The 16,579-nt window shown below is 53.7% G+C and overlaps 1 protein-coding gene across 1 annotated transcript; it reads right to left on the bottom strand.

The window, feature by feature from the left end:
• Nucleotides 1-1,274: 1,274 nt before the first annotated feature.
• LOC144279509 (SLAM family member 9-like) lies at nucleotides 1,275-6,678 on the bottom strand. The gene is given in 4 exon segments (XM_077841048.1): nucleotides 1,275-2,362; nucleotides 2,876-3,154; nucleotides 4,135-4,461; nucleotides 6,416-6,678. Coding segments are annotated over 4 exon segments (819 nt in total). The 5' UTR covers nucleotides 6,477-6,678; the 3' UTR covers nucleotides 1,275-2,210.
• Nucleotides 6,679-16,579: the final 9,901 nt, after the last annotated feature.

The raw sequence follows: 16,579 nt of genomic DNA, 5'->3' as shown, positions 1-16,579 counted from the left end.
GGCAGGGACAGGAACGAGGAGGAGGAGAAGCAACCGCACTAAGAAGTCTGCACAGACGCTGGGACCCTGCAGCCCTTGATCTCCCAGAGGAGCTTCCTGAGCAGGGCTTCCACCGGGGTTTCGTTGGCCCCACACTTACTGTACACTTTATCCGTGTTTATGTCAGCTGTGTATTGTCCCGTGTCCTCCACGCGCAGGTGGGTGATCTGTGGGGAGTAGCTCTCGTCAAGGATTCTCATGCATCCGCGGTAATTTTTTTTGTCTATCAGAACGACATTGGGTGGTTGCCCTGCTGCTACGGTTAGTAAACTGTTTGTGTTTACCGTCCAGCCAGCGTTCTCGAAGTGCTCTGCCGCTGGGATCCCCAGAGGGAAAGTGACCGACCCTCCCAGAATCCCGCTCAGCTCCTGCCTCTGCTCTGCCGTACCCTGCCCCACGAGAGAGAAGAACAGGAGCCTTTAGGACCAGATCGACCGCACGCCCCATCACGGGGACACCAGGCCAGGTCCCCTCCCCAGCTCTTGTGACATGTTCTCTCAAACACCAGGGGGCGCTGCTGTTCCCGGGCTGGGGAAGGGGACAGTTCCTTTTCCTATGGAGCTGGGCCCAAACCCTCCCACATCATGGTGTCCAGCGCCTCGTGGCCAGGCCTTCAGCCCTGGGGCTGTGACTGGGCTATTGCCGAGGGAGGGGCCACTTGTCAGATTTGGATCCGGGTCTGGCTTTTGAATGCATCAGCCACTGGGGGGTAGAGATCTGGGAGCAGCAGGAGGCTCGGACCCTTTGATGTGGAGCAGCCACTAGATGGGGACAAAGGCCCTCCCTGTCTGGAGTGGGTTGCAGCTGTCACAGGGGTTTTTCTGCAGAGCCTCACGGGAGGCTGTTGATCTCTTTACAGCCCATTGAATGGCTGATGCTACCTATCAAATGTCCACACACACCCATCTCTTTCTCCGGGTCCTGGGGCACGGGGGTCATGCTGCCAACCATCACAAAAGTAACGATTGAAATGTACAGCTAGGCCGGGTAAGAAACCTGCTGCTTCAGAGCATATTAGAAGTTGATTGACGGCTATTTACGCTGTCAACATTGCATGTCAAAATGGACAATGACAAAGCTGGGTATGCAGTCGTCTGGTAGCCCCGTCGGTCCCGGGACATTAGAGAGACAAGGTGGGGGAGGGCACATCTTTTATAGGAGCAGAGAGACCAGCCCTGGAGCTACCCCAGAGCTTTTTGAAAGCTTGCCTCCGGCCCAATAACAACGCCCCCTCCTTCTCTCTCACGATAAAGCTTTAATGTTTTGCATCTCAAGGTCTGCCATTAAAGAATTACTTTCTGACCTTCCCCCCCACCCCCCGATGTCCTGCAACTGTGAATATAGAAAGTGATAAACATTGAAAAATGCTTAAAACCCATAATCCAAACACCGCAGGAAGCTCGAGAGGTCACTCGGCTGCTCTGAGCCCAACCAGCTCTGCCCGCCACACCTGTAGCAGGGCCAGGCTGGAAGGGAGATGCTAAGAAAGGGGAGACCCTGCCCTGCAGGGGGCTGGCTGGGAAGGAGCAGGGACCCAACAGCCCTCACGGGGAGAGGGGAGCTGGGCTAGGGATTGAAACTGGGAGACCTGACTGGGCCTCCTTGGGGGGAGGGAAGGCCCTGACAGGAGACTGCCTGGAAGTACCTGGGATGATTCCTAACGTAAGGCCCTGCAGGGGCAGGAGAGTGACTGCGAGCTGAGTCCAGGGGGTGGGCAGATGGGTAACGTGAAAGGAGCAGAGAACTAAGCTGAGCTGGGACAAAGGCTCCTATATCTTGTGTCTGGTTTGACTCCGATACCCTGGAAGGGGACTGAGCTTCCGCACTGACCCAGCCAGAGTGGTGAGCCAGGCGAACCGTCATAGCAAGTGGGGAAAGCTAGAATGGAGAAACTAAGGCAGAACACCTGCAGCACCATGCCCAGCCAGGAGGTGGTGGCAACCCATTCTCAGCCAGGTTTAGGGGGGCTCTGGAGGCTGAGTTTCTCTAGTCCCGACCTCCCCATCTGAGCCCCAGCATGGCAGGGCAAAGGAGCAGGGATGGGTCCAAACCCAGGCCCATCGACAGCTGGGCTGCTGCGGCTCCGGTTTGAGTAGGGGAGTGAAAAGACCCCGTTGCAGACGTCACCACAAGCCGCAAGGAAAGCTCCTTGCACTGGCCCTTCGGCTCGCTCAATCCAGCCTCTCTTTGTCCCGGGTGAGGATGTGCACCATGCCGATGGCTGTGAGCAGGGCTCCCAGCACCACCAGCAGGAGAATCCCCTTCACCTGGCAATAGGTCGCTGGGCTGCTTGACCCTGCTGGGAAGCCAGTGCTGGTGAAACCTGAAGGAAGAAACGGGACAGGGTTAGTTCATGTGGGGAGCGATTGGTGACGCCCTGCGGTTGCTGCACCCATAGAGTGCAACAGGGGAAGGGGTCGGGGAGCCTGAGAACTCACGCCCCATGCTGCAGAGGTCTCTGCCAACCTGACTCAGGGGCAAATTCCTTCCTGACCCCAGCTTCCTGCCACTGGATCTCATTGTGCTCTCTTCGGCTAGATTAAGGTCCCCTCTGCTATCAGAAATCACTGAAACTTGTAGGCTAAAATTCAGTCACCTGCCAACTTTCTCTTAAACGGAATAGATTGAGCTTCTAAAGTCTCTCCTTATAAAGTGCATTTCCCAGACCTCAAATTCTGGTTGTAGCTCTTCCCTGAACCCTTTCCAGGTGGACAGTTTTTGATCTGCTGTTGCTGGGGCAGATTTTATCCCCAAGTGGATTAGCTACAGCTACCATCAGACATGACACATACAGCAAGAATAGCTGTTAACAGGACTTGTTGCTGTGGAAAGTCACCTTCACAAAATTCCTGGAGAGAAATTAATTTTGAGCTGCGGCTGACGGGGTTCCTGGCCGTGCAGGTCACAGGTGAGACCCCACTTCCGAGTCTGTGCGAGATGAGAATGGATGCCCCACTGGAGACAACAGAGCTCTCTGCTGTCTGGGTCCAGGTATAGGTCACGTCCTCTCCTCCTCACAGGAGGGAGCAGTTCAGGGTGACGTTACACATCCCATTCACAGTGCGCACGGAGTCCTGCCCGGGGACGATGTTGATGTCGGACTCTGTCAGTCGTTCTGTTTGGGAGGAAAACAAATCTCATCAGCGAGGACAGCCGGCTCTGGCCCCTGCTGTGCAGGTGAATTTGGAAATCACGGAATTCCAAAAGGGGGGGAGATGAGAGAGAACAAACAACCCTGAGAGGTGTTGTCACGTCGCTCAGTGCACATCTGGAAGGTGCCCAGATGCCACGGTGATGGGGGCAGTGGAAGAACCTACCCAGAGCGGAGTGGCTGGACGAGATCCAGAGAGGGGGGCTGCAGATCAGGTCTGAGTTTGCTGTGCGGGATAGTCGCAGAAAGGCCAAGAGCGCTGCTTCCTTCTCACTTCAAGCGGCTTTGGATCAGGCCCTGCGTGGTTCTATCTAAGGTGCTTAAATGGCCCCCATCACGGTGCTGTCTCTCAGTCTTTATCCTTGCAGCACCCCCGTGAGGCAGGGCTTTAATCCCCATTGTACAGATGGGAAACCGAGGCACACAGTGGCTAAGTGACTTGCCCAAGGTCACGCAAGAAGCCTGTGGCAAATCAAGGACGTGAACCCATCCCCCTGGGTCCCCAGCGAGAACCCAAGCCCCTGGGCCACCCTTCCTCCCCTTCTGGCCTGAGCTCCACCTGGAAAGGGTTCAGAAAAGAGCGACAAGAAAGATCGGAGGCTCGGACAACTTGCCTTATAGCAAGGGACTGAAGAGGCTCATGGTCTCGCTCATCAAGAGAAGGCTACTGTGCAGAGTCTCCCCAGCAGCTGTGTGAACGCGTGCAGGGGGCAGGGCGGGGCGACCACGGCAGCGAGACGAGTATCGAGAGCCTGCCGTGCCAGAGGGCAAAGCTCACTTCATCCAGTCGCTGCCATGGAGTCTGCCACCACAGGCCGTCCTCCCTCTGCCCCCGGCCGCATCCCCCAGCAACGCCCCTCGTGGCAACAAACTGAACAACCAACATCCAGACCCATCCATCTGCTGTAGGGAGAAAGGGACTGACCCCTCCGCCCGGGACTTACTGTACACGTGCAGGGCGAATCTCTGGAAGATGGGCTCAGTGCTTCCTTCTGTGGTTATTTGTGCCGTGTATGTGCCCGTGTCCTCCTGGCTTAGGTCCATGATTTGCAATGAGTAGCCCCCGTCCAGGACTCTCAGTCGCTCTCTGTAACGTTGATCTGTCACTTGGGGTGCGGCTTCTTTTCCTGGTTTCACAATTGCTATAGTTGATTTTGCGTTCCAGACTATACTGTCAACCCGGCTTCCACTTGGAATCACCGGAGAGAAAGTGACCGACTCTCCCCAAATCCCGTTCAGCCTCACGGGCCCCGACTCTTCTCCGGAGGCTCCTGCACCCAGGAAGACAGAAGAAAAGGAAACTGTAAGATCCAGCCGGAACAAACCCTGCCCCCGCCACCTATCACAGACAGACCAAGCTCTCCCCCCCGGCACCTGGTCAAATATCTCCACTGAAAACCTGCCGCAGGGTATTTATCGCCTGTATTACCGTAGGGCCGGGGAGCCCCTGTCACGGACCAGGCCCATGGTGCGAGGCGCTGTAGAAACACAGGACGGCGACAGTCCCTGCCCCATAGAGCTGCCCCTTTGTGGGCCTCTGGGATATTATACTGCCCGTCAGTTTATTTTTGAGGCGTCAATTCTTCCCTGGGACAGCCGTGCAACTTTACTGAGTGCAGGGGGGGAAAGCCGGCTGCACAAGCCCTGTGCCCAGAGTCTAGCAAGAATAGAGGTGGGTGAAAATGGGGAGGGAGCTGAGGTGGGGGGAGGAGGTTTTTAGATGCAGATTAAACAAGCCCCAACCCTGGGAATAGGCCAGTCCTGCTGCCTGATCCCAGCCCATCGCAGACAGATCGAGCCAGTCCCGCTGCTCCATCCTAGTGGCTTATGTCTATGGAGAACTTTTGGGGACCCAAGGAGGCAGTGGACTGGGAACCAGACCTGCTTTTGGCCGCATGCTGCAGTTTTGGGGCTGTTCCCTGGCTCCCCTGCCTGTCCTGCTGATCTCCCTCTGGCTGGCCGTGTCAGAGACTCCAACCCTGCCTGTCCTCGTCAGCCTGTCAGTGGAGCCCTCGCTGCCTGAAGCGCCTTCCTGCCCCCTGTTTTCTCTCTCTTCCTCTTCTGCTTTTTCCTCTTTTCTGCCCTTCTTTCCATCCCCACTTCCAGTCGTCTCCTCGCCCGCCAGCAGCCCTGTCCTCGCCTTGCTCAACCAGATATTACTGCAGATCCATGTGCACCTGAGGGACAGCGCTGGTCCCCATCACGATAATATCCGAACCCCTCCCTGTCTCTCATGGAGTTCTCCTCCTAACACGGGGTTGTCACCCCCACCTTCAGAGCGGGGACCTGAGGCGCAGAGAGACTAAGTGACTTACTCAAGGTCACACATGGAGTCCGCAACGGAGCAGGGACTTGACACCCAGCCCACGGAGCTGCCCTGCTACTCAGCCTTTGCTTCCAGCCCTGACCAAAAGTGGGAAGTGCAAATGCTCACATGGATCTGCATGAGTGCTCTGTGGCTCTGTTAATGCACCCGCTTTGTGACTTGCGAAATACCCCTGTTTTTCCCTGCTCCACACAACTCAGCCAGTCCATCTCAGTCTGGACCCGCAGTACCCAATGCTATTCCAGTCCGGAGCCCCGCCACGCAGCTCTGTCTAAGCACGTCATCCCTGCTCTCCGTGCCCCATGCTGCTGGCCTCCTGAATCCCCTCCCCAGAGCTGGTGATGTGCCTGGAGCCTCATCCACATCTCCCGTAGCTGCGAGTCTCACTCAGACCGAGACCCGGTGCCAACGGCACTTTGTGATGGGAGCAGCCGTCTGAGGACGTGTCTACCTTGCAATCAGGGGGCCGGTGTAGGCATCACTGAGCTACCTTCCATTGAGCCAGCTGGCTAAGAACAACAGTGAGGCTGGGGTGGCACAGACTAGCTGTCTGAGTATAGCCAGCCTAGATCCCCGGCTACCTACTCAAGTGGTTAGTCCAAGTCCCCGTCATGCTGCTGCAGCTTCACTCTATTTACAGCTGGCTAGTTTTCCTCTAGCTCGCTGGGCTATGCCTACAGGGGCTGCAATCACACCTCCCGATTGCTGTGTAGACAGGCCCTCGGTGAGCCCAGATGCCAGGTTTTTTTGTTAATATTTTTTCAAATGAAACTGGGCTATTCACCCCAACTGGGCTACAAACAACCAGCTTAATCGGATCTCTAAGACTTCTAGCTACGACCCTGCGGCTGGCCTGCTGGCTTATTGCTCTTTCACCCTGCCCTTTAGTTGTTACTTACCTACAGCTTGGAAAGCCAGCAGGAGGAAGAGAAGGGAAGGTGGCAGAGGTCCAAGCATCATGGCAGTGCGGGACAGGACAGGACAGGTTGCTGAGCCAGGAGTAATCAGTCTATAGAGCGGATACCCAGACCAACTAGGCAAAGAGCTCAGAGTTGTTGGACAGGAGGATCTTGTGACTCCCCTGCTGAAAGAAATAATATAACCCCCAGGTGGTGTGCAAATTCCCCTCGCTCTTTTCTGCTCCTAAGAACTCTGCAGAGCAGGTGAGATTCTGCGTGTGTGTGACTGAAACCAAGCAGGGTTTACGGAGAGGGAAGGTTTTGTTGCTCAACAGAGGAAGTGGTGTAGATAACAGGATATTCGTAGTTTTGAAAGCTTGTTTTTTAATGGTCTTCATAAGGCCTGGTTGAAAAACCAGGAAACAAATCAGACTGATCTCTACGGAATTTTTTGCCCTGGCTTGTTGCAATTCAACATTTCTGTGGCATTTTTAAAAATTCTGATCACTTCTGTAGCTGGTCAAGACGGGTGTGTGGTGGCGGCAGGAGATCATTTTGGCTGTTCCCAAAGTGCAGGACATGGGGGGAATTTTAAATAGAGCTGGTTGGAAAGTAGATGGTGCGGGCTTGCAAGGAAAACACCGATTAGAAGAAAATGGTTTGTGGGGATTTTCAGCAGAAAGTTTCGAAGTTTGGTTCTGAAACTTCCCACAGTGGAAAATGGGAAGTTGTTTTGTTTGTTTGTCTTCAGCTGCCAAAACTGTTTCAGCCGCAACCTTGTTTTTGAGGATTTCAGCTTTCGGATGGAAAAATCAAACAACTGGAGCGTGAAGCAACCGCTTCCTGTGAACGTTTGCATTTGGCCTAACCCCCAATTTTCTATGTTAAAAGAACCCAAACCTAATCCGAGCCCATTCTGATGGGAAAAATTCAACCAGCTCCAGCTGTAACAGGTCAGGTCATTCGCGACCCAGGAAAGGCACAGCACTGGTGCAATGGCAGCTTTGCGGACAGGGAGCCCGGTTTAGTGCTGGGGCAAACACGTGTCATGAACTTTCTTGGGAAAATCCTGACTGAGCGCAGGGGACAGGACAGGAGTCTCCTATTGTAGAAGGGAGGCAGCATTGCCGAGTGTTTAGAGCACGGGACCAGGAGACTTGGGTTTGATTCCTGGCTTGGCATCTAGGTGATCATGAATAAGTCACTTCCCCTCCCCCTGCCTCAGTTTCCCCATCTATAAAATGGGGGAAATGATACTGACCCTCTTTGTAAAGCATTTGGAGATCTACTTAGAAGGGCAGGTATTATTGTTCCTGGCAAAAAATGAAAAACATTTTTTTCTGGGGGCACGAGTGAATGTTGAGAGTTGCATTAAGGGGACAGCATTAGGAGAGTAGAGTAAAGGGAACCTGTTCCCATTTGTGACCCTCCCCCCTCCATACACATTGGTTGCACTCACCTCTGGGTCAATGGTTCACTGGTGTCTCTGAGCTCTGGCTTGTGCTGGTAGAAATGGCTTTTCTAAATGGCTGTTCACAGCCCCTCCCTGATCCATGAGGCAGCCTGGCTTAGGGGTAAAACACTTCCATGCGGTGCTGGATGCTCCAATTTCCCAGTCAGCCACCTGTAGCATTTTCATTTGTGGCCTGATTTCCTCTCTCACGACTGGGGTGCAAAGGGGCCACTGCAGGCATTCTGAAAAGCCATACAATCCCAAGGTGCTTTTCTAAATTTGGTGAGTGAAATGCCAACATGGAAATGCGGCCTCCTCTGGGGTGGAATGGGCCAGCTGTTTAGCGGCTACTCTGCACCAGTAAACAGTGTTTATTGGCGAGGCAGCCTCCATTGCATCTAATTAAACTGGAGGGGAATGCAGGGCACCAGTGTAATTCACCAACACTTGGATTTAGCACCAGGCCTAACAGCTCGACTGTAGCAAAGTGCCCTGGGATCCTTAGATAGGACCGACAGCACTAAATAGCAAAACCGCGTGCTCTGCCCATTGTAACGTGCTCCGGGGTGTAATCCAGACTGTGGAACGCCTGTGCCCCCTTTAACTCTCCTGTCCAGGCTGTCTCTTACACTGTTCTGCCAGTGAACAGCAAACCCCTCCAGGCTCTGTTCACTCAGCCATCAGCGTGCAGAGGCACACCCAGCAAAGTTACCTGGAGGCTCTCCCAAGCCACTCCTGAACAGCATACAGGGAGACCCCAGCAAATTCCCCCAGCCTTGCACCCCAGAAATGTGTGTCTTACACTACTCAAGACCTTCTTGATCAATACAAGCTCATTAATGAGTTCGCCACTCCGTCAAAGGGTAATGGACATGCCCCAGCTTCTGTAATCTGAGCAGATCCCCCAAACACTTTAGACAAACACACTGGTTTAGATTAAACATCGAAATAAGTTTATTAACTAAAGAGAGAGAGATTTGAAGTGATTATATGTGGTAGGAGTAAAGGTCAGAGTTGGTTACATAAGAAATACAAAGTAAACAGGCATCCTAAATCCTGAACTTTATCAGGCTAAGCAAGATTGGACTCAAACACTTTTTCTCACCCTACCAAACACTGCAGGCAGGTTACAGTTCAGAGTTTGTACTAACTCAAAAGCTTTCTTGTTTGGTCCCTCCCCTCCCCCAAAATGTCAAAATGGGACTTCTCTCTGGAAAGAAAATACTTTCCAAAATTACAAAATAAAAATAAATCATCTCTCGAGGTACAGAAATGATTTAAATTAATATAATATCATTCATTTAATGAATTCCGTGGCCCATCCACAAAAATGTGATGGGAGAAAAATTGAATGGTCAAGTTTTCAAATTTGCTGAAATTTCTGCAAACTTTTTTTTATCAGCTCTAGTTGTAACTTAATAAACTTCTGGAATTATTGTTAATTATTATTATTTATTATCATTATTAAAATGCAGCAGTTCCTCGGGGCCCCACTCAGGGCTCTGGCTGCAGATCAGACGTGGGGGAGAGAGACCAGGGAGCAGTAGGAGGCTCTTATACTTCTTTGTGGTGTCACCACTAGATGGGGACAAAGACCCACACTGAGCGAGAGACGCTCACAAGCTTTTAAAGGTGTTTTTCCGCATAGACTCAAGGGCGACTGACGATCTTATCACAACCCCTTGAATGGCTGATTGTGTCTGACTGTCTCCAAGCACACCTCTCTCTTTCTCTCTCTCTCTCTGCCTCAGGGTCCTGGGGAACGGTGGGTCTTGCTGCCAACACTCTAGCCGGGGAATGGCTGCAGCCACAGAAATGTTCTTGTCAATGTCTCCCCGCAGCAAATGATCTGCTAGGCGCTTTAGCAGCCGGGTCCCTGATGTGATGGGAACCTCAAAGGGCTGAGAAATTCAACTAGCATCTCAGGATCCTGCCCCAACCTCTCCGTAGCCCTTAGGTAGGCAGGAGAGGGGAGCTTGGGCCCTTCCTAGGCCTGGTAATTGCTGGCAGTAGCCGGAACAGCATTTCTGTGTTTTTTCAGCATCCCCACCTGTGATAACGTCTGGGGCCAGGGCGTGCACAGGCAGAAGCGGAAATAAACAGAGGCTGAGATCCTGGGCCTGATTCTCCATCGCTCTGCACCTTGCAGGGCCGTTTCCCCTCAGTGCAAAGCAAGTGTGAAATGCCGCCATTGCGAACCGGGGACATTTCACACCCAGGGCAATGGAGGATCGGCCCTTTCTGGGGCTCCGTTCCCCAGCGGGCTTGGAACATCTCAGCTGTCGCTCGTATCGACTCAGAGAATCAGGCATTGCCATCTCAGCCCCATTACTCTCACTGGTGAGTCGCATAAGCCATTCAGCTTCCAGCCCCTCCACTCTCCCCTCCTGAGCTGGGCTCTCTCTCTCTCTGTCCCTCTCCAGGGGCCTGTGCAGTTTGGTGGCCCTGCTGCGGCTCTGTGTGCAGGTCACGCTCACAGCGTCGCTGGCCCCCGGCAGTCCCTGGGCAGGGGGTGGGGAGCAGGCATCGGGAAGCACGAATCCGTGTGGACCCTCCTGAGCAGCCACCAGGAGAGCAGTGATAACCCTGCCCCTGCCCGCTGCCCTGCTACCCCTAGGGACAAGGGCTCAGGGCATCCCCTGCTGCACCGCGGCCACCTTGCAGGAGTCCCCCTCTGTCCTCCCCTCAACGCTGTGCCCCTGACTCCTCCTTTTCCCTCCCCCAAGTCCTCCTGTCTCCCTGCCCCAGAGCCCCCCATCGCTCTGTGCTTCTCCTTTTGTTATCCCAATCCCCCCTCCATCTCTTCTCCTCCCAATGTCATCTCGGCCCCCTGCTACCGGGGGATGCGCACCCCAAACCCAGGACTCTTCAGGGTCTGCCTACCTCTCTCCCAGCCACCCTGGACTCTTCAGGGTCTGGGCAGATTCCCACTGGTCTATCCCGCAGCTGCTGGAGAGGATGATGGGGACCCAAGCGCAGGGGATACTGTCACCGGTGGTTTCCTGCCCTCGAATTCAGACAGATCACTCACCGCCGGGCTGTAAAACCAGCAGGAGCAAGAGAAGGGAAGGCCGTAGAGCCCCCTCCATCCTGACAGTGAGGGGCAGGCAGAGCGGGCGGCCACCAGTCCATATAACGGTTGTCTTGACGGAACAGACCCAGAGGCAGAGCCGGTTGGCCGTCAGGGTCTGGCTGAGTGGCCGACCTGTGATGGTGCCGAGGGCCTGCAGAGAAATGACCCACCCCACAGCTCTGCAACTTCCCCTCGAGACGCTCTTTCCTTTTGTGGTAACCCGTGCAGTGAGCTCAAAGCAGCCCAGGGCGCTGGGTTGGGGAGGGCTCCTCTTCCTGGCCTTGCTCAGGGCTGAGGGGCGGCGGGTGGGTCTGAAACGGACATGGCTCCTTCTGCCTTTGATGGTTCTGTCTATTTCATCGCAGAGCCTGTCACGTGAGGAGCTGTGTTAGGTACAAGAAATACAAAATGGAAGGGCAGCAGGGAGCCCCTAACAATATCTGAGCTCACAGTCGTCTACTGCCACACCAGTGTGGGTCGTCGGGTTGGCAGCCACCCTCCATTATGTAACCTCCCTTCCCTCCCTATGGGGGAATAATGCAAATGGAAGCAGACGTCTATAAACCAAACAAGGTGTGTTGATGTAGGGGAAACTGAGGTACATAAATGGGAGTGGGAAGATGCACAAACATGAACTGAAACTCATTTGCTTCACAGGGACAGTAATTCAGGGAATGTGTGGCCTGAAGCCAAGGCCCCAGCTAGTCCCACGCGGAGTAGAAGGGACGTATAACAGACAATGTCACCCTTCTGAGGGGTGCTCAGGACCTCAGGATGAGCAGCCCCTAAGTGAGGTAACTGCCGGCCTTAGATAGGTTCTCTGGCACCAAGCCCCGTAGGGAAGCCCCGTAGACTCCCCGGGTCAATCCGGTCCGAACTGGTCCTTGTTTACCACGGGGGCCACCACTGACCATGGAAACACTCCAACTGCCCTTCTAGTCACATGACCACATCCTCCATGTTGGGTCATGTAGTGGGGCAGCTGCCCCACTCCCGGGGAGCAGGGGGTTAAAAGCAGCCAAGTTAGGCTGATAGGGGAAGCAGCCACAGCTGCGGCTAGCTCAATTAGGGCCCAGCTGGCCCTGAGAAGAGGGCTGGGGGCCCGGCGCAGGAGAGAAGTCTCACTCTAGCCCTGGAGGGAGAAGGGCTAGCTGCCTGGGAGGAGGGCCCCTGAACTGGAGCAGGGCTGGGGAATAGGGCTGCAGAGATACAGCCTGGGAATAGGCAAAGGCAGCAGGGCCTAACCCCCTTGCCAGTGATGAGTAGTTTGCCCCAGTGAGCGGGGGCTAGATGACGGGCAGTAGCCAATGCGGCAAGGTGGGTGAGAGGGTTGAGGGTTCCCTGGGAGGGGAGACCCAGAGTGTGGGAGTACTGCGGGGCACGACCCCGAGGTAAAGGGCACCGGGGTCCAGGAGGGACACTGGGCCAGCGGCAGGCGAGACACCCGCCGGCAGAGGGTGCCCCGAAGGCTGGAAAGAGCTAATGCCCAAGACGACCAGCAGGAGGCTGACCGAGCCTGGGCCCATGGGGGCAGCCCCTGGCTTCCCCTTGCAGGTCTCCCCGCTCGCTGACTGGTCCCAGCCCCGGGTCAGAAAGGGTCAGAAACCAGGAGCCTCCACACAAATGATGTGACAAGCTGATTTGCATATTTGCTGACTATGCATCACCTCCTTTGCATAACTCCCCCCACTGCCAAAGATCCCTCCTGTGCCCCTCCTCCCTCTGTGGTCCTCCCCCTCCTCGGTATCCCTACATCCTCCCATCCCTGTTCTCTTTCCTGTGTCCCCTCGCTCTCTGGCTGGCTCCTCCCCACACAGGCCCTCTCTTGCTCCTCCCCTTTCCAGTTAAGTTTCCCCAAGTCCCTGCCCCATGGTAAAAATGTGTCTCCCCAATTCCCACCCCCGACCCAGCCTGGTCAGTGAGAGTCGGTCAGCATGGAAATCTAAGCTCATCTGAATGTCCACCGGCAGGGAAAGCATTTGGAGTAGCATTAAGGGGACAGCAGAGTAAAGTAAAGGGAACCAGTTTCCAGTTGGCCCCTGCACCCTCCTCCCTCCCCCCCCACTGGTTACACCCATCACTGGGTCAGTGGTTCGCTTGTGTCTCTGGGCTCTGGTTTGTGCTAGTGGAAATGGCTTTTCTAAATGGCTGTTCACAGCCCCTCCCTGATCCATGAGGCGGGCTGGCTAGTATCACCCCAGCTGGGTGCACACACCCTATAGCATCGGGGTAAAACACTTCCATGGATTGCTGGATGCTCCATTTTCCCCATCTGCCCCACTGTAGTGTTTTCATTGGTAGTCTGATTTCCTCTCTCGTGACTGGTGTGCAGAGGGGCCACTGCAGACATATGATACCAACATACTTTTCTAAGTTTGTTGGCATTTTTCTCCCCATGGAAATGGAGCTTTCTCTGGGGTGGAATGGGCCAGTTGTTTAATGGCCACTCTGCACGAGTAAACAGTGTTTAGGGTGGAGGAAATATCCACTGCATCCAGTTAAACTGGAGGGGAATTCAGGGCATCAATGTAATTCACCCAGGACATCACCAGGCTGACACTTGACTGCAGCAAAGTGCCCTGGGATCCTAAGACAGGACCAACAGCACTAAACAGCAGAACCGCGCCCTCTCCCCACGAAACAGAAATCCATGGTGAGAACACGACAGATTTACCGATTGCTAAAAATGCAGCAGTGAAACCATGGAGTTTTGCTAGCATCAGGGTAAACCACCAAGCCCGGTGACAGCTGCTGCCTGAGGCCTTTCTTCACATGCTGTACGCAGAGCTAGGGAGCAACGTTCACTTCCTCGGGTGAGTCGTACCCGCAGGGGGGGCTCTGTTCTCTGTCTTGTCCCCCACCCCCACCACCGACACAGAGTGCCCCTACAGCCAGTCAGTATCTAGAGAGCCAATGTCGGCTGGTGCCAAAGACCGCCCTAGCATTTGCTCTTCACCTGAGAAGCTTGTCTACATGGTGAGTTATTCTGGAATAGCTGTTCCTGATTAACTCCATGTACGGCTGCTCTTATTCCAGAATTAGAGTGTCTTATTCCTGATTAGCTTAATCCATTTAGGAAGTGCATTAAACTAGTGTGCTTTAAATTCACACCCTATCTTATTCCAGATGAACTTTCACGTGCAGACAATCCTAAAAAGGATCGTAATCCTCAACGCTCAGCAAACGCAGAGGCACAGAACTCCGTAACGTCATCATGGCCTGATCCCCTGGCAATGCAGAGGAAATAGAAGGTGCTGAATGACTCCTTAAAGGGACTGATCAGCCGTGAGAGAGCCTCTGGGTGAAAGCGACTCTGCTGGTAAAGCGAGGGTTTGTAAGTGCACACCTTCACTCCTTGCGAAGGTTAGAAGCCAAAGTTCCTCTGCCGAGTCCAGTGAGAACTTCCCCATGACTTCTCCATGGGCCTGTGGCCTGTTAGCGAGTTGTAACAGGACTGAGCCCTCGGCAATTGCAGTCACTTCCATTACTTTGCGGCCTGGTGGTCCACAAATACCAGGAGCCAGGTGGTGGGTGAAGGGTTAACGGATTGCAGAGCTTGTCGGGGAAGTGTGGGATAAATGGGAACGTCAATAGCCTGGAATTTAAACCCAGGGAGAGGCGTTCGGTAGCCCTGGAGAAGGAAGTCTCAGTTTATCAATGGAAAAGGTAGCATGAACATCCCACAAACCTGACTTAGAGTGACCCACTGACTTCAGTGCATAAGGTTAGGCATTTGGTTAGGGGGCTTGCTGGACTGGGGCCAGAGGGCTCATCCCCTTTACAGGATGGAGCCCTTAGCCTCCCCCACATCTACTGACCCTGATCTACTGATGTGTAAGGGAGGCTAAGTGCATGTGTAACTTACATGGAGCCCTTTAAATAGCCCCATCCCTGATTTAACGCACGTCCTCTGTTGCCTTGTCCTGTAAGCAGAGGTGAAAGTAAGCTGGTACGGCGTACCGGTGAGAAAGTTCCCGCCGGTACACAGTTGACTGTTCCAGCAGGGCTGCTCATGGGCGGGGGCAAAAGGGGCAGTCCAGAGCCGCTCCCCAACCTTGCCCGGGACCTGAGTACCGGTAAGTCCGTTAAGTTACTTTCACCCCTGCCTGTAAGTGGCAGTCCCAGACACAGGAGGAGGTGTTAAGTAAGTGCTAAATGGGGTTATGAATGTCAGCAAGGGAATGGGTCTAATTTATAGCCCCTTCAGACACAGGGCCCTACATCTTGCATGGTTTGGCCGGTAGGATGCAGAGAGACACTGACAAGCAGGCATATGCTGTGGTGGGGAAAATCCCACCCATCGTGGCTTTATACTTCCTTTCTCCAGTCTATTTTCCCCTGTGGTCCAGCACACAGTGAGCAGGTGTGATCACCACAAGAAGTGTGAAACTGCATGGGGAAAAAACTCTGACTTTTTTTTTTAAGTGAGAATATTAGCTGAATAAAAAATGGGGGAGGGGTTGAGGACACTTGAATCTGCTAAAACAGGCATTGGGGGTTGATCAGGGAATAGGATGCCTGGAATAGTAACTAAAGGTCTGCTCCTGCGCTACTGAAGTGAATGGGAACTTGGCCATTGACATCAGGGGTCCGGGACCCAGCCCTGCAAAAACGGCTGCGTGGGTTTAATTGTATGCATGTGAGCAGTCCCACTGCAGTGCACTGAGCTCCGTGCAGAGGCCGGTGCAGAGTGAAATCAGTGAGCTATGACACTCCGCACCAGCTAAAACCATCCTCCCTGCCATACGTAAAATTCAGCGTGTGCATAAGTCTTTTCAGGATTGGGGCCTCTGTGGGAGTCTGAAACGATGGTGAAAGGCCCCGCTCTGCCCTACACACTCTTGCTCCACAACATTCTCCATCAGGGGCAACGGAATGAATTCTCACTTGGTCGGGGTTTGGTAGGTGGTAGCATGGGACTTGGGACTCCTGGGTTTTGTTCCTGGCTCTGCCATGGACCCGCTGAGTGTGTTTGGTCAAGTCTCTGCCCTTCTCTGTGCCTCAGTTTCCCCATCTGTAAAATAGGAAAATGCTACTTACCTTGGGTCCTGAGCCTTTGGAAACTGAGTCTATAACAGCCTGAATTTGTCAGCCTTCAAACCACGCTGGAAGACCCATCTTGCCCATAAGAGGATGAGGGATCGCTATCAGTGGTGGAGATTCTGGGCAGGTAAATTAATTTCGTGTTATTACCGATGCTGTCACTGGGTTATTTCATTTGATCTTCGGTCTGTTTATAAATGATATGTGTATTTTAAGATAGTTATGGGAGCCCAGAGTATCACACTCTTCTATTACAGGGAAGTAAAAACTGAAATAAATACATAAAAGGAGCTTTCTTGGTAAAGTATTTTGGGGTTTGCAACCGAAAAACCCTGTTACAATGAGAAGTGCTTTCTTCCCCAACCCTTCGCAAGTCACATCTCCCCTCCTACTGGAACTAGTTCTTCCCCATTGCTGCTCCCGAAGTTTTTTTTAGTCACTTCTCTTGCAAACTCTGCCTGGATTGGAAGCGTCAAGCAGCAAAGCACTTGCAATTAGCACGGCTCGGTTTGGTTGCTAGCGTTTGTGCTGGGGGCTTTTAAAGGAAGCCGGGAGGATATGGCGCGTAGGCTTTTATGAGCAGAGCGGTCACTGT

This window comes from Eretmochelys imbricata, chromosome 24 (assembly GCF_965152235.1).
Source record: "Eretmochelys imbricata isolate rEreImb1 chromosome 24, rEreImb1.hap1, whole genome shotgun sequence".
Classification (NCBI taxonomy): domain Eukaryota; kingdom Metazoa; phylum Chordata; order Testudines; family Cheloniidae; genus Eretmochelys; species Eretmochelys imbricata.
The sequence above is the reverse complement of the archived record's forward strand: the minus strand, read 5'-3'. Positions and strand labels throughout refer to the sequence as shown.